The following is an 18,132-nucleotide window of genomic DNA, read 5'->3' on the forward strand; positions in this document are numbered from 1 at the left end:
CTGGGCAATCCGGGGAGCTCTGCTAACACTTTCACGCTCCGGTGACTTAGGACCGCGCGGTTTTGATTTAGGTAACGAGAACATTCTTCACAGCCGGGCAGAGTCGACAGGGTTGGTTATCGCATTGATCTTGAACCCAACTCACGGACACGCAGAGGTCATGATCCGTGTGAGCACGTCCGGCTCTCCCAGGTCACGGGCACATGGACTCTCCCCGATGACTCACGCATGTGGGGCAGGAATCGTGCATGATTTTTATAGTTAATCTTTATGCATATACTATAAATGCGTATGTTTTTCTTTCATGAGGTTCTCACGTACAGGCCCCTGCACACCTTCCAAGCCCTGGCTGGGCCCAGCTGGATCCCCTGGCAGCGGCTGATTCTCGGCCTATTTTTTGCTCACGGCTGTCCAGGGGAAGAATTAGTAAACGCGACACCCCTGTGACCCGTCCAACCTCCACCCCATTCCCTCCCCGCCTCACTTCCATCTCCCAGAGAAAAGCGAGGCAAGGGAAACGGAGGGAACAGAAAAGATCTTTGTAGCAATAACTCAAAACCCTAAGGCAAAAAAACAAGAGCTTGATCAAAAATTAAATTAAACAAAAATTTAAACTTCTATAGGAACAGAAATCAACCATAAGCAAACCCAGATGACAAAAACAAAGAAATATTTGTGGCCAAAGATTTATCCATTTAGCAAAAAATTGATAACAACTGTGTTGGTTAGGCTGTGGGGGTGAGGAATCCCCGCTTTTCTAGATATGTGTATCTATAAATAAAACAAACATATACATACACACTCTTTGTTTAAGTATAAATCAGAGCGATACTTTTAAAGGAAAATTTGGAAATATTTATCCATCTTTTAAATACATATAACCTTTGGTCCAGAAATTGTATTTCTAGAGGTAATTCCATACATTTACTACACTAGTATGCAAAGATCGCGAGGTTATTCATTGCAACATTTTAGTAGTCAAAACAAGTTAGGGTAGTGGATTAGTTGAAGATACTATAATACTGCCATACGCTGGAGTGTTGTGGCTCTTTTAAAAAGAATGCAGTAGAGGGGTGCAAGGTTAGCTCAGTGGTGGAATTCTCAGCTGCCATGCAGGAGACCCTCATTCGATTCCTGGACCGTGTGCCTCATTCCCGTGCCCCCCCCCCCACACCAAAAAAAAAAAAAAAATGCAGTAGTTGCATATTTAATGGCAATGAAAAGAAATTGCAAAACACCATGTATTATATACCTTTTCTGTTTAAATCTTTTAGCTCTTGTTGTCATTTTGAAACATAGACATATTCATTATTGTAGATGCTTAGAAAGTGTCTGGAAGGACACATCTGGGGATGAAATTGATGAGCCTGTTGGAAAAAGCTTTCATTTTTTTCTTCATCCTCTTCTCTGTTTGCATTTCTCACACCGTTGCCTTAGAACAGGCTCCTCTAAGTGTGGCCCTCGGACCTGCAGCATCAGCGCCACCTGGGAACCTGTTAAGACGCAGATTATCGGGTCCTGTTCAGAAACTCTGAGAGGGAGCCTGGCGCTCCATGCCCGTCAGCCCTCCGGACCCACCCCGTGCGTCCAGAACCACTGTCTTAGTATTTGTTTACAGCAGCCTCTGGAAAAACGTTTTGGTAGAGGCATTCTCTGGAGTTTGAAGTTCCTGGTATTATTTAACTGTCTTTTCATGGATTGGATAAAGATGTGAAAAATTTAAGAAGCATTTGGGGACTGAAGAAAAGTATGCTTCCCATTTGGGAAGAAAACGTCCGATGTTTACTCTCGACACAGGAAAAGGTGGCATTGGGGAGAGAATATGGGGAGAGACGACTCACTGTAAATCTAAGGTTGACTGTGCAGCTGTTGGATGACGTGGTGTCTTTTCTCTGTACGTTGCATCATTTCTTGTGACCGTCTTAGTGCAGTTTAACGTACTTGCAGAAAGGGACACCAGTCATCAGAGGACTGCTTGACGGATTTTCATTAAGCGAGCACACCCACATGACAGCTCTTACGCCAAGAAATAGAAATTACCAGCGCTTCAGAAGCCACCCAGGTCCCTTCTGGCCACTGATCTGCCCAGGACAGATCCTGATTTCCAATACCATAGGCCAGGTTTTTTGTTTGGTTTTGCATTTTATACGAATGAAATCATCTTGCGAATTCTTTGTGCCTAGCTTCCTTTGTTCAACGTCCTGTCTGTGAGAGGCATCCAAGTTATTGCTTGAACAGTACTTCATTTTTTCTTTCATCTCTGGCTATTTCAGCATTCACAAGTTTTTTATCCCTTCCGTAGTTGATGGCCTTTGGGGTTGTTTCCATTTTTTGCTGCTGGGAACATTGTCCCAGGTGGCTTCCATCAGCGCCTTATTTCCGGTGGGCGCACATCCTTATTTCTCTTAAGCTGCAAATGGACCAGCTGCACCATAGCTATACGTGCATTTTATTTTTGTAAATCAAGCCAAATATTTCACAAAGTGGTTGTACCAATTTACACTCCCACCAGCAGTGTCTGAGCATTTCAGTGACTCCGTAATCTCACCAAAACTTGGTATTCTCTCTCTTTTCCTTTTAAATCATTCTGGAGTTTTGTAGTACATAGCACCACAGTTTTCATTTTACTTCCAACCCAGACTGATTTTATGGGGTAACATACCACCTGAAGCCTCCTCTTCCTTTCACACTGTCACCCCCCATGGCTGATTAGTGAATTGGGCACCTTTTCATTGGTTTATTGGCCATGTGTGTGTCCTTTAATATGATGTTTGTGTTCAAGTCCCATGCCTATTTTCCTGTTTTTTCTTCAGCCTTTATAATAGTTCTTTATATATTCTGAATACACGATTTTTGTCAGATAAATATATATTTATACTCTGTGGTTTGCCTCTTTACTTTCCTAATAGTGTCTTTTAATGAACAGAAAAATCTCATTTGAATACAGCTCAATTTATCAATCTTTTTTTTTTTCTGGGTTCGTGCTTTTTCAGTCCTGCTTAAGAAATCATTGCCTACTCTGAATTTATGAATTTTCTCTTATATTTTATTTTAAAAGCTTTATTTATTTACTTTTTATTTCTCCATGTCTGTTGTGACTTTCCCGGATGCTGGTGGTCTGGTCACATCCCCAGGTGAGGACGCCTTGCCCCAAACCGGGGGGCTATAGCTCGCCCACCTTCCTTCTCTTCTAGGAAAGAACCCTGAGGCCTGGGCTAAGGATTTGAAGCAGGAAGACTTTGTGTTGCTGTGTCTCGATGGCACCCGCAAGCCCGTGACTGAGGCTCAGAGCTGTCACCTGGCCGTGGTCCCAAGTCGGGCTGTGGTCTCAAGGAGCGATAAAGCAGAGTTTGTTCGCAGGGTGCTCTTCGACCAGCAGGTACCTAGGGCCCCCGGCAGCCCGTCTCAGCTGAGCGCAGCTCAGTTCACTTCTGGGCAAATCCCAGCCTCGTCTCACACTTTCTCCCTGAAGCGTGAGACTGGATTCTCCCAGCCCCGGGAGAATGAAAGTGGAAAGTTGGTTGTGTTCACTCCTTGCTCTGGGACTGCCTAGGGCACCAAAGTGGGCTGGAAAAAACTGAGATCTTGGGTCATCTGAAATGTCTCCCTGAGACTCAGTCAACACTGTACTCATGGTACTTCTTAAGCTTATTCAGTTAGTCCATGGAAATTGCCCCTTTCTCTCTTCTCATCATTGGAGGCCGAACTTATGTTGTGAAAAGCAGTATGGAGGTTTTTCCACCTGACTTACGAGTGGATTCAAATGTGTTTCCTTTTATCAGGGCAGGCTGAGCACTATTTTAGGCTTCATGAAAATTCGTGAAGAGAACTTGTGACCTCCAACAGGCGGGGAACCCGGACTGATTTTATGGGGTAGCATGCCACCTAAATCAAATGATGTCAAGGAAAACCCTAAGCCTCCTCTTCCTTTCACACTATCACACCCCATTTGTGGAGGTGGCCCAAACAAGTAATCCATCCTTTAGCATGTGTTGTCCACACACCCTGGTTAAAGCTCAATGACCCAGGGAGAGTTGGCAAAACCTGAGGCTCTTAGTATGGTCTTTTGAAGGAGTGACTCCCACCCAGTGTGAGCTGCCACCTTGGCTACAAGGGAAATGGATGAAGGAAGAGAGGGAAGAGAAAGGAGGAGATATAAATGCCCAGGCTGGAGAATAGAGGAGGCAAGTGTTTAGTTTGCTAAAGCAGCCAGAATGCAATATACCAGAGAGGAATTGGCTTTCTCAATGGGGATTTATTGGTGACAAGTTACAATTCTAAGGCCATGGAAATGTCCAGATTAAGGCATCAATGAGAGGATGCCTTCACTGAAGAAAGGCTACTGGCATCCAGGGTTCCTCTGTCACATGGGAAGGCATATGGCAATGTCTGCTGGCCCTTCTCTCCAAAATGTCTCTGGGCTTCTGTGAATCCTTGCTTGTTTCTCCTGGGGTGTTTCTGTCTACTCTCTCTCTCCATGAACTCTCTTAAAGGACTCCACTAAAGAATTAAGACCCACCTCGAATTGAGGGGGTCACATCTTCTGGAAACAACCGAATCGAAAGGTCCCACCCAAAACAGGTCTGCCCCGACAAGAATGGATTAAAAGAACATAATCTTCTCTGGGGTACATACAGATTCAAATGGCACAGCAAGGTAGCAAGGGCTCTGGGCAGCGGGAAGACATGTGTCATGAGTAAGTTGAAAACATCTGATAGTGGTTGGAGAAATAGTGATACAGTAGTAAACTTGAGCTCTTTCTATTTACCATTTGCTTTCTATACATCATCTCACTACTTATGATCTCCATTTACAAATTAGTAAACTGAGATTCACTAAGATCTGTTAAGAGGTTGCCCAAAGTCACCCAGCAAGTAAAAGACTACGCTACGATTTGAACCCAGACAATTGAATTCTAAAACCCATGCTCTTTGTTTGTTTGTGCGTGTGTTTAAAAAAAAAAATCATTTTACCACCATGCCTCCCAAACTGCAGCTGTGTCCCATGTTTCCCGGGGGCTGGAGCTGAGACGCCAGCAGGCCTAGGTCTTCTCATGTAGACGCATAGCCTGTGCTTCCCAGTGCACATGGCCACTCCCTGTCTGTCTGCCTGTCTGTCTGTCTCACCTAGGAGCTCTTTGGAAAAAACGGGTTTGAATACGCGATGTTCCAACTGTTCAAATCCTCAACCAAGGACCTGCTGTTCAGCGATGACACGGAATGTTTGTCTAACCTTCAGGACAGAACAACTTATGAAAAATACTTAGGGCCAGCGTATCTTATGGTTATTGAAAACCTGAGAAAATGTTTAGCCTCTGGTAAGTAGAACAAAACATGGAGGAGAAATGACATGGGCGTCAAGGCGAGCACGTTTGTTTTGGGGACTATTATGTGCCAAGCCCTGGGCCAGTTCTGATAGGAGCACAGAGATGTAGAGAGCCTGCTCCCTGCCCCGCGGGAGGATGAAGGGTCACTGATGTGGTGATAAATTAGAAGACAGCGTAAGACACTGTCTAAAAAAAAAGGTCAAGTTGTTTGAAGAAGATAGCACGTGCCATTGGGATGGTTTGGAAATTGGACATTTTCATGTACGCATTTCAATTTTTTGCTGGTAAAATGAAAATGTATGTGAGTGAGCACTTCAGTGTAGGGAGAGGGCTTGGGAAATGATCATATATACCAATTTTCAAAGCTTTTCAAAGAATATATTGATAATATTCATAGAAACAAATAAAGCATAATCAGCACTTTGGTAGGTACTTTCTAGCTATACGTGTTTTAGAATGGCTAGCTGCATCCAAGAAGAAAGAAAAAAATTGAGGAAATAAAGTTATAACTGGGATAATCAAATAATTGGGATTGTGTTTGAATTTTTGTTAATTTACCTAGTACATTAGAGATGATTGCAGGAGGAAAGGAAAATGCTGGTATTCAAGGAAAGCACATCAACTGGGAAGAGAAGAATTGTGTGCATTTGTTTAAAAACATCTTTATTGACTGCCATTTACTCTCAGAAAATAGGAACAGAAGTGTCCTTAACTAGCACAGAGAGTACCTGAAGCGTTCTTTTATATTCTGCCTCCAGAACTGCTGGATGCTTGCACATTCCATGGAAATTAGAAGCTGATCAAGTTGCAGAACCCCACGGATGCTCCGAGCCTGCAGACGGGGACCACGTTCTCACCCATCTGTGTGTGGGCTGACATCCATCATCTTCATGATTATGCACTGTAAATGATGTAAAAACGAAAATGAATAAAATGGTTCTGTCTTCAGAAAACTTAACTAAGTTGCCTCAAAATTTTTGAAGATAAACTACGTATTCGAATTGTGTTTCTGAACTTAGTATCTATGAAATAGCACTTTTTAAAGAATTCTACCAGTCTTGCTTGATTTCCCTCACTATATTTTGGTTATTTTACCCAGGAGTTGATTCATCTGGTTCAATTTCAGCAATTAATCTGTCTGAAGGGAGTCTGAAGTGGTGGTTAACAAGAACGTAAAAAAGCGTGTGTGTGTGTGTGTGTGTGTGTGTGTGCAGTATCAAGGGCTCACATAATGAAAAGAAATGATAAGGGATGATTTTGTATAAATATGTGTGTGTATATATATATATATATATATATATATTTTGAATGCTGTATCTCAGGGTCACATTTCATTATTTTCCCATTAATGTTCCATTATTGCAGCACTATTTGTTGAATTTTTGGGGGGGGGGGGCGGGGGGGGAGTGCATGGGCCAGGAATCGAACCTGGGTCTCCTGCATGGCAGGCAAGAATTCTACCACTGAACTACCCTTGCACCCAGATTTTGTATATATTTTTGAGAATATTTTTTCAAATTTAAAATTAGTATCATCAAGTAGATTTATATTCCTGATTGAGATTAATTGGGAAATATTTAAATTGTTGCAACAATCTAATCCTACTACCTTTTCTGCAGTCACCTTCATGAAAGCTGAAGTACAGACACTTCTTTTCAATGAGTTTCTCATCAGAGATTTTGCCCTGTCTACTATGACATAATGTGAGCCTATGGCAGTACCTCAGTAAATGATGTTGAATGGGAACCTGAGTTATATATTATTAAAAGTCAGATTTATGAGTCAGGTTTGTGAGACATCTACTTCTGCCTATGAAAGAGAAAGCAGATTAGGGATTGCCCTCTTTCCGAAGACAAGTAAAAACTGGGCAAAATATATAAATAGCTGCTTTCACACATTGGATCCCAGACAAAGCAGGATTGTGAGCACTGAAAGAAGGAAAACAAAAGAGGTAAGCAGAAGGATGGTCTTCCTTTCTGCCTGGAGGAAACTGCTTTCACACATTGGATCCCAGACAAAGCAGGATTGTGAGCACTGAAAGAAGGAAAACAAAAGAGGTAAGCAGAAGGATGATCTTTTCTGCCTGGAGGAAACTTCCAGATCATGGCACAAGGAGGGGAAAGTCAAAGAAAAACCATCATATTGAGATGAAGAAACAGAGGTAGGAGCTCGGAGAGGCGATGATGGTTGAAATTTGTGGGGTTGAGTACCAGAAAAGAAGTAGCTTTGCAGAAAAAAAACCAAAGAGCTGCATAGGAATCTACTTGAGTCTTTAAACAAAATACTAATTTGCATGTGTTTAGAATGAAAGGGAGATCCACAAAGCTGGGCAAATAACAGTGAGAGCCCTATTCCTCACTGGTAATTTGCAGTTGAAAAATTCCCAGAGTTCACACTGGGCCAGGAATCATTCAAGTTCCTACCAGCTAGAGTTGACTACTTAAGGCTTTCACTAGAAATCCCCTGAAGGGGCATACCTTTTCTAATATGTACATCTAAAATTAGGAATCTTCTTCTAAGCACTAGATTAGCTGCATCCAACAAATTCTGATATGCTGTACTTTCATTATCATTCAATTCAAAATATTTTTTTCTTCCTGGATTGACTCCATCATTATGAAATGCCCCTATTTGTCTCTGGTAATATTTCTTGCCCTTAAATCTACTCCATTGGATATCAATATGACCACTCCGCCTTTCTTATGATTAATTTGTGCATGGTGTGTTGTTTTCCATTTTGTTTACTTTTAATTATTTCTTTATTAAAGTGGCACTCCTCTGAAGAGCACATAGTTGAGGCTTGCTTAATTTATCCAGTGTGACACTCTATCTTTTAATGATATGTTAGTTCACTTATACTTAATGCAATTATTGACATGATTGTATTAAAATTTGCCATCTTCATATTTGCTCTCTATTTAAATGTACTTTGTTCCTTGCTTCTATTGGATTATTACTTTAATGTTCCTTTTATCTCCTCTATAGGCTTAATAGCTAAATTTTATTTTTCATGTCTTCCCTGAGATTCACAATATGCGCCTTTAGCTAGTGTGAACACCAGCTACCTTCAAATAACGTCACACCATTTCATATGTAACATAAGGACATAATAGTGCACTTCTCTGTTGCCCAGTGAAGTGCTGGTAAAGCTCTGCAAGGGTAAAAAGGCCCTGATTTGTAGTATTTGCCAATTCTGTAGAGTAAATCTCTCACCATGGTCGATTCAAGTTACCAAGCCACCATAGTGGTGCTACTGAAAGCAGAGTTGGGAAGACATACACACAATTGGCTCTTTTGAGTCAATACAAGTTGACTCCAACACACCACTGATTTTTCCCCTTTCATCCTTTGTGCTCTTATTATCATACATCTCACTTATATTAAATACCCCACAATACATTGTTATTTTTACATTAGAATTTCTTTTAAATAATTGAAAAATTAGAAAGAAAAATCTCTAATATTTACCCACACAGTTATTTCTGGCTCTTTTCACACCTTTGTGTAGGTTACTGTTTTAACTGTTTTGTGAACTCATCTTTCTAACATGCTTTATTGTCTGTAGAGACGTTATTCTGCTCCTAATTCTATTTTTTCCTTATCTTAATTTTATATGGGATTTGACATTGATATTTTCTGTTGCTAATTTTTAGATGAAATTAGTTTTCCTTAACTTATAGAATAAGGCTGGGTTAAAAAAAGGTTTCTAACTTCACAGAACTCCCTCTCTTGTTGTTTTTGTGTAGTGTTTGCAAACATATGCTTGCTTTCTGGGATTTCCTGGTTCTGTTCCTGATTGCGTTTTAGTCTGGATCCCCTCTTTCCTTCACCCCTGTTGTTCCTTCCTGATCAGTTTTCATTCCACTCCCACAGTGCCCCCTGCTCCAGATTGCTCCAGCCCCTTTAGTCCTTTTTTTACCCTGGGGCCCTTGTAGTTATCCAGTATTTTAGGGAGCAAAACCCTCCTACTTTTTTTTTTCCAAAACACTAAAAGTTTTATTGAAAATGATAGAATACAGAAACACCAGATTCTCATTTTAAAGGAAAATTGACAGCATGCTCTGGAGCATCCCTAGTATTATACCATTCTTGTTACTATTAAAAAACAAAAAAACAAAACCAAGTTTCAGACCCAAAATAACTAATGAACCTGCAGGTAAACATTGGTCTCTTGATTCTGGCCCCTCCATCCAAATTATTTTTCTAAATTTTACATTTGTATCTTTTCAAGAACAAGTAGCAGTTTTAATTTAGTATTTGTGAGAACTGGACTTTCTTCAGTTAACTGAAAAAATAAAACAAAACAAAACCCCCCACACACACACTCTACTCAAACTTCGAGAAAATATACACTTGTTTATTAAAGCTCAGCTGCTTTAGATAACTTTTTCTTTTCACACATTAACATAGTAAGCCAAGGTTGATCCATGCTGCAAAAGCTGTACAAAATGAAACAGACCTGTTAATTCCCTAGGAAAACATTAAGGCAAAACAAAAGACTTATGCTTGCAAAGAAAAACAAAGCAGAGGCGTTGGGACTGTGGAGCCTGCTCAGATGAGTAAGCACCAGAAGAATAAAGAAAACAGTCTTTGCATAAACATATGCAAGACAATAAAGTTCAAAAAGGAGCAATAAACATCCATTTTTTCCTGCAGAAATAAATATGTCAAATAACTTGACTCTTGAAACAAGTTCTGTTTGGATTTTAATTAACAGAATCTTAACTCTTCCCTATATCTACCAATAGTATTAGAGCCGTGTTTTAGGGTCCTTCTTTCCTTCTCTCCATCATTCAGACCTTTGATCGGAGGCCGGACCAACAATAGAAGACAATTTTAATCATATTTTAGGCTTTCTTTGGAAAGCAGTCATCTCACCTTCCTAACACAGGGACTAACTTTAAACTCCTGGCACTCCAATTTTGAGCTATACTAGAATCAATTTTTAGCATGGAGCCATCTTTAAGTCTACAAACTTTTCAAGCTGGTGCCATTAAATAATGACCTTGAGGCACAGGTTTACCTAATGGCATGAATCAAACACGTGAACATTTCAACAAAATATAGTTTACACTCATCTCTACATCGGAGATGAAGAAACTGTTAGCTGGTTTCCAATCGGTGTCAATACTGGTTTGAAGTTTGAACAATTTTACTGTGTAGACATTAAATACTCTGTTTAAATATTAAACACTAAATTTTTTCTGACCATCCAGACAGAAATAGGGAAAGCAGGAACAAGTGGCAAGGGAAGAAACAAGTCCAATTAATAGACTTGTGCTGTCGGTGCCATCTGTAACAAGGGAAGGGATTTCAGCATGGGTTCAAAAATGCCTGGAGCTGGTTTCTAAAAATTCATCTCTACTTGACACAAACCATTTTTTCCTACACAGAGTGTGTTATTCCTTTAAGGGTGGGGTGGGGTAAGGAGGGAGCCCAGAAAATAAAATGGAACAACGACAACAGCAAAAAAACTGCAGTTGTCTCCCATTGTGTGATGAAAGGGCCAGTATTACAGTCATGTAAAAATCAGAGTGGATAGTAGCAATAACGGAATTGTCATTTTTATGGTGCACAAGTCCTTGCCACACAAAAGAGCTCTTCTTGAGAAATAATAAACTTCAATCCTGGTTCTTTCCAAAGGACAGCCTGAGCCTGATTTAGATGTTCTAAAGAAGATGAAGATTACCTACCAGTAGGAAGCTATTTTCTCTATACTTTTAGACTTACTGCACAATAGTTTAAGCACTGGGCAAATTGGCTGTTTCAGAGCATCTCAGTGTCACTTGCCTATATATTCTCAGGTTAATTATTCATTGTTTTCTAAATTAACATTTTGAAAACTCAACTAGATAATACAGGTACAAACTTTTTTTTTTTTAAATTTCAGAAGTCACTGATGTTGGATTTTGCTGATACAGCACTTCCTCAGGATTTAACATTTAACTAAGGGATGCCTCTTCCATAGCCAATTTGCACATGGGTTACCTCACAATCTTTTAAACTATGACTCAGAGTTAATTACGTGTAAACATTACTGAATAACTGGGCTTATCAACTATGCAAGGGAAACCAAGGAGCAACAGGAGCATAAGGCAAATAAGCCTTGAAAGGAAAACCTTCTTTTTGTATTTTCATTACATTTTCAGAAGTGAAAATGTGAGCCACAATACTACTTGCTATTTAATCTATATAGCAATATTGAATTGATAATTAATTTACAAGTTTTGGGGCCTCTGTTAATTTCTTAACAATAGGCTTACACTACCGCTTTCTTTCTTCCTGCTCACCACCTATGTATATTCACCACCGTAAACAGAACTTCAAGCCATCTACAGACTAAGTTGTGACTGAACTGCCAGGGTACAGTTGTAGTAGGAGCATTCTTCTTTCTTAAAGTATCTTTTTCATCTCAAGGAGAATATTCTCCAAGTGATTAAAGGGTTTAGACAATGTGACAGATGATTTAAGACACCCTTTTACTTATATAGCTACTACACTTGCCTTTTGCTTTAATAAGCCCCTAGGAAATGGCTTTTCCCTTGAGACAAACTTCCTGGGCAAAAAGTTGAATACAATACATGGCTACCCAAAATGAAGAGTCCCACCCCAAATCACAGGTGGAGATATGGCACCTGTTTCATAAAACGTTCAAGTCCCTGTACTATGCAAGTAGGCTGATGGCTGAGCACAGGAGCCTTCCAAAATTTGACAAGTTAAATGTAGAAACTGGTTTCTAGAGTTCCATCTCTTCTTCTGCACAAGCAGCTGTCTCCATACTATTGTAAAGTGGCACCCCTGTTTGCCGAGGTTCCAAGAACACTTCAGTTCTCTGAGGGAAGGCGATGCCAGCAGCTGCATGCTTAGTTTGACTCTCTCATGGATAGTCCTTAGCATTAGATGACAGCTTTGACTCATCGGACAGGAGTTCAGGGAGTGGTTTCCAGAGCACAAGCTCCATGGAAGGACAAGTCATGGACTCAATCATTTTCTTTGTAAAAACTTCATCAAACTCCCTCTTCAAGCCTGTTTTCATGGTATCAGAAAGGACAAGACTGGGAGGATGATCAATATTTCTGTCAGCTTCAACTTCTTCATCTTCATCAATTATCCTGTCCTCAATCTCCTGAAGCCTCCTCTGGGCAACCTCACACTGTGGTTCCCCAATTATCTGGTCCATTTCTTCACAAACGACATCTAACATGCCAAGTGCAGAGAGTCCGCTGGTGCAGGATTTACTCCATGACCCTCTACATCTTGATGTGCACAAAGAATCCAGTCATTAGGAACAGGACGAAGCCCTGCTTCAGTCAGACGTTTCTTTCTTACTGGACAAATTATTGTGCTGCAATAAGGCAGTATTGTGCTGTCCATTTCTGAATTTTTACCATCAGTCCTGTTGCACAATCTGTATCCCTTCAGCTCCAATTACCCAAAATCTACCCTATTTCTATCTCCTGATGCCTTCTATTCTTAACTGAAATTCTCCAAGTCATTCATTAATGTTAGTTCATATCAGTGAAACCGTAGATTATTTGTCCTTTTGTTTCTGGCTAATCTCACTCAGCATAATGTCCTCAAGATCCATCCATGTTGTTTCATGGTTCCTGACTTTATTCTGTCTTACAGCTGCATAATGCTCCATTGTATGTATATACCACAGCTTGTTTAGCTACTCGGCTGTTGATGGACATTTGGGCTGTTCCATCTCTTGGCAATTGTAAATATTGCTGCTATAAACACTGGTGTGCAAATGTCCATTTGTGTCCTTGCCCTCATGTCCTCTGACTAGATACCTAGCAATGGTATTGCTGGATCATATGGCAATTCTATACTTAGCTTCCTGAGGAACTGCCAAACTGCCTTCCATAGCAATTGTACCATTTTACATTCCCACCAACAGTGGATAAGCATGCCTCTTTCTCCACATTCTCTCCAGCACTTGTCGTTTTCTGTTTTGTTGATAATGACCATTCTGGTGGGTGTGAGATGATATCTCATTGTGGTTTTGCATGAAATATCTTTTCCCAACCTTTCACTTTCAATCTATGTTTATCCTTGGGTCTAAAATGCATCTCCTGTAGACAGCATATAGACAGGTCCTGTTTTTTAAATCCATTCTGCCCGTCTATGTCTTTTTATTGGGGAGTTTAATCCATTAACATTTAGTGTTATTACTGTAAGGGAAGTACTTTCTTCTACCATTTGCCTTTTGCATTTTATATGTCACATCTAATTTTTCTTCTTTTTACCTTTACTGATAGTCTTAATTTCTACACTCTTCTCCACACTTCTCTCTCCTGTCATTTCCTGTCTGTCTCTAGTGCTTTAGTATTTTGCAGAGTTAGTCTCTCGGTCACAAATTCTCTCAGTGATTTTTTGTCTGAGAATGTTTTAATTTCCCCCTCATTTTTGAAGGACAATTTTGCTGGATATAGACTTCTTGATTGGCAGTTTTTCTCTTTTAGTATCTTAAATATATCATACCACTATCTTCTTGCCTCCATGGTTTCTGTTGAGAAATCTATGCATAGTCTTATTGGGCTTCCCTTGTATGTGATGGATTACTTTTCTCTTGCTGTTTCAAAATTCTCTCTTTCTCTTTGACGTCTGGCATTCTGATTAGTAAGTGTCTTGGAGTACATCTATTTGGATCTATTCTGTTTGGGGGTATGCTGCACTTCTTCGATCTATAATTTTAAGTCTTTTATAAGAGTTGGGAAATTATCTGTGATAATTTCTTCCAGTTGTTTTTCTCCTTCTTTTCCCTTCTCTTCTCCTTCTGGGGCACCCACAGCATGTATATTCATGCACTTCATATTGTCATTCAATTCTGTGAGTCCCTGCTCATATTTTTCCATTCTTTTCCTTATATTTTCTTTCGTTTGTCAGATTTCAGATGTCCCATCCTCCAGTTCACTAATCCTATCTTCTGCCTCTTGAAATCTAACATTGTAGGTTTCCATTGTTTTTTTCATCCTTCTACTGTGCCTTTCCCATAAGTTCTGTGATTTTTTTTTCAGATTTTTTACTTCTTTTTTTTGTGCATCCCTTGCCTTCTTTATATCCTCCCTCAATTCATTGATTTGATTTTTGATTTTTTCCATGTCTGCTCAAACATCCTGAATTAATTGTTTCACATGCTGTATCTCATTTGAATTGTTGGTTTGTTCCTTTGAGTAGGCCATATCTTCAATTTTCCTAGTATGATTTGTTATTTTTTGCTGGTGTCTAGGCATTTAATTTCCTTAATTAGTTTATTCTGGAGATTGTTTTCACTCTTTTACATAAGATTTTCCTACTGGATGGCTTTGTTCTTTACTTGTTCTTTGACATTCAGTTCAGCTTATTCTAGACCTCTAGCATAGGTTATGATTAAAGGATCAGAATTTATCAGTTCTTGTTTTCTTGTTTCTTGCCCTGCTTATATGGCACCTTTTTTTTTTTTCTCTTAGGAGGGTCTACTTAGGTATTATAGATTCCAGTCAGATTTTCCCAGACCAGACTGGCCTCCTCTCAGGAGGAAAGAATCACCTGCATCAGTTTTCCCTAAGGGTGAGACCCAGCAGGTTGACAGGCTTTCCTATGAAGCCTCTAGACTCTGTTTTTCCTATCCTGCCCAATATGTGATGCTTGTCTGCCTGCAGGTCCTACCAGCATAAAGTGATGCATTGCCTTTAACTTGAGCAGACTCTCCCTGCAGGGGTATGGTTGAGACAGAGGAGAGGTTGTAGGCTGACTTTAATTGTTTCAGTTTTCCATCCCTGGAGTCTGAATTCCTTGACGGAAGGATTCCACCTGAGCTGGGCCCCACCCCTCTCTTGGGAAAGGCACAGTCTCCAGGGAATTACCTCTTTTTACCTGACCAGCCTCTTTGTCTCTCAGACAAGCTTAATTCCACCCCTGACTGGGGCAGTAGGAATCTGAGAAGGCCTGCAGTTGTAAAAAAAAAAAAAAAAAAAATCCTTTTCAGAGCAGGACACTTGGCTTCTTAATCAAGAGTTTAAGTTGGTACCTTGCTCTTTGTATCTCTAGGTCCTATGTGCCCCCTCTTTTTTTTCAGGTCCAGACCTTGTCAAGTATTTTATGCTGTCTGATCCAAAAAGACCTCTGTTGTTTTCTTTTCTTTTTCAGTCAACCCTGCCCCCTCTTTGTTGGGGCAAAAACCAGTAACTTTAGGTTTTATTTGAGGTTTAGCTGAGCTGGGGGCCTATTTTTAGTAGTCAGAATTTGTTAATTAATTCCACAATTGGAGCTTGGTTGCACTCAGCCCCTTGCTATTAGTAAAGTCTCTTTCCTTTCCCCCTGGAAACTAGCCTGTGGGGGAGAGGTGCTGGCTCTCTGGCTTGAGGGATTCACGATTCTGGGTGGGATCACAGCTGCTCCAGTTAGTCCACACTGGTGTTCGCTGAACAGACTGTCTTACTGGCCTGGAGCACAGTTCTAGGAGAGGGACAGCAGCAAGAGACCTGAGCTCAAGAACTTCCTGCCCATGAGTTTTCTGGGCCCACGACTTCACTCCTTTTGGAATACCCTTCTGGGAATGGTATTTTCATAGCTGGTCCTGGGCCATCCTCCCTGTAGGTGGCTCTCAGAAAGCCATAAGCATGGCTATCTTTCATGCTGGGCCTTCTGGGAAGACTTTTCCCTGCAGTTTCACCTGCCACACAGTCATCAGGCTCTGTTGCCCACAGTTGCCGAGACTTCTGGCTCTTGGGGTCTTGGGTTTCTGCCCAGGCAAATGGGAAGTTTTCCCCAACAGGAGAGCCAATCTTGGAGTATTGAGTGGCATAAGCCTCGAGCAGGAGCCTGGAAATTCAGACTCTAAGGAAGAGTTGTTGAATACCCCACCACTATATTCCCCTGTTCTAAGAACTTGGAAAGAAGCAGACAATGTTTAGCATTTTGATATATATGGCATACTAGTGGACCGTTATGAAGATTAATCGAAGTCAAGGACTTTCACTCTAGTGGTCCACATACACACACACACACACACACACACACTCACTCACACACACACTTTTGCATACAATTTTTGGGCATTTATTGCTTCAGTCCAGTGATTCTTCTGCAACCTCACACTGCTTCCTTCAGAGGGGTGGAAACATAAGCTAGTTAATCTGTTTTTTAGGCAGATGCTTCCCTGTAGAAAAGAAAAATCTTATTAAAGTACATATATAGACCAGTTACATGTACTTATGAAAACAACAAACTTGTGGGGAACATGCAGAATAAGTAAAAAGGTAAGACATATCAAATTCGTAAAAGCCATTGATTGACACCAATTGTTTATATATCTGCATAGGTCAGAGGACTTTGCTCTTCTTTTCCATGGAGAGCGGGGACATTAAACAGTGGCCTTTGCTTTGAGGGCAATTGCAGGATCAGTGCTCTGTTTGTTTTGGCCTTAAGAACACTGGACTTTGCTCAACTTAACCAGCTACCTCTTATGGGCCCACCTAAAGGTCTCAGAACCTGGCTTCTCTTGGTGACAAATAATGGGCTGTGAAATACTACATAACCTGGGAAGAAAAGATAAGTGACACTTTCAAAGAAATTGTTTAAAGAAAGAGTATGGATGGTGATGAGAACCCAGGATATTGAGTCCAGAGACTGAGTATCTAGTTTTGCCTGCCCTACTGGGCAGCACTCCAGCTATATCCACTGGCTGATTTTCCCTTCTGTAAACTGAGATGGCTGCTCTAGATGATCTCTCACTTTGTATTTTGCTGAAGGACCCACTGGTAATGGAGGGAACCCTAAACAAATCACATGGAGTCAACTTCATTAATTTTCTGAGCATGATTTGGCATTTTAGCCCATGCTAAGTGTTCCGTAATAGCATGGCAGTCATTAAGCCCATCCACTGGCAACCACTGCACATCAGACAGGCCCAGTACTTTAAAAGCAATGTGGGAAATCTTCATAACAACCTTGCAAGGTAGGTATTGTATTCCTAGGACTGACGTGAAAGGGAAGTTATGACGAGATAAGTAATATGTCTAGCATCATGCAACTTCTAAGCAGTCCAGGATTCAAACCCAAGAGCCTCCAAATCCAGTTCTACACCCACTTTAATATCCCACAGATTGTACCTGACAGTACCCAGCTGCTGTCCTCAAGTATAGGCAGGTGAATAGAAGGTGTGCACAGGAGGGCAAACGCTGCTGGGATCTGTTACATTCTTTACAGCTCACCTTCTAGGAGCTAGTGGTGCACACACTTGCAGGCTCACTGGTACGGTGGGATCTGAGGTGGCTATGCACACAGGACCTGAAGGAGGAAGGATATTAGCAACGACAAAAATAAAAATAAGAAGGAGACAGTAATTTGCTGGCTACTGTTCTTGGTGACTTACCTTAATAACTAATTTAGTTCTCACAATAACCCTATGAAGTAGACATTTGCAGATGGGGAAACTGAGGCAATGAGCTGGTTAAGAAAATTGTCTAATTCACACGGCTTTAAATGGTTTTGTTTTGAGCACAAATTTGCCAAACTGAAAGTCTTAATGGATAGAAGTGAATGGGCAAATCACTCTTGGTTTAATGATGCCCGAAGTCAAGCCATGTTCTCCTCCTACCCTGACATTTGCAGTTGTGATCACCTTCCACTTTTACCGAGTGCCACTTGCACCAGCACCACATTCCTGCCCTGCAGTGTTCAGACAGCTTCCAAACTCAGACTTGTGACTAAACTCTACTTCCGGGGATGAATACCCCTGAGATTCTCCTTTTCCTCCAAAATCCAGACTCCTTGAGATCCTGGGACCCTGACCCACTTTATACTATGCTCTAAGAATG

At 40.8% G+C, this 18,132-nt stretch overlaps 1 protein-coding gene, 1 non-coding gene and 1 pseudogene across 2 annotated transcripts in view; 1 reads left to right on the forward strand and 2 right to left on the reverse strand.

Moving 5' to 3' along the window:
* The window catches only part of LOC143657596 (inhibitor of carbonic anhydrase-like), a 41,599-nt gene extending 35,315 nt beyond the window's left edge, over positions 1-6,284 (forward strand). The window contains exons 15-17 of the mRNA XM_077130158.1: positions 3,195-3,379; positions 5,131-5,317; positions 6,085-6,284. Of these exons, the coding sequence (XP_076986273.1) occupies positions 3,195-3,379; positions 5,131-5,317; positions 6,085-6,119 (407 nt within the window). The 3' untranslated portion in view covers positions 6,120-6,284. The remainder of the gene's footprint in view (positions 1-3,194; positions 3,380-5,130; positions 5,318-6,084) is intronic.
* Positions 6,285-6,733: 449 nt separating this feature from the next.
* On the reverse strand, positions 6,734-6,804 carry TRNAG-GCC (transfer RNA glycine (anticodon GCC)). The gene has a single exon. It is a non-coding gene; the product is annotated as a tRNA-Gly (tRNA).
* A 5,258-nt stretch (positions 6,805-12,062) lies between these two features.
* Positions 12,063-12,506, reverse strand: LOC143658067 (coiled-coil domain-containing protein 117 pseudogene; annotated as a pseudogene).
* Between the last annotated feature and the right edge of the window lie 5,626 nt (positions 12,507-18,132).

This window comes from Tamandua tetradactyla, chromosome 15 (assembly GCF_023851605.1).
Source record: "Tamandua tetradactyla isolate mTamTet1 chromosome 15, mTamTet1.pri, whole genome shotgun sequence".
Lineage (NCBI taxonomy): Eukaryota > Metazoa > Chordata > Mammalia > Pilosa > Myrmecophagidae > Tamandua > Tamandua tetradactyla.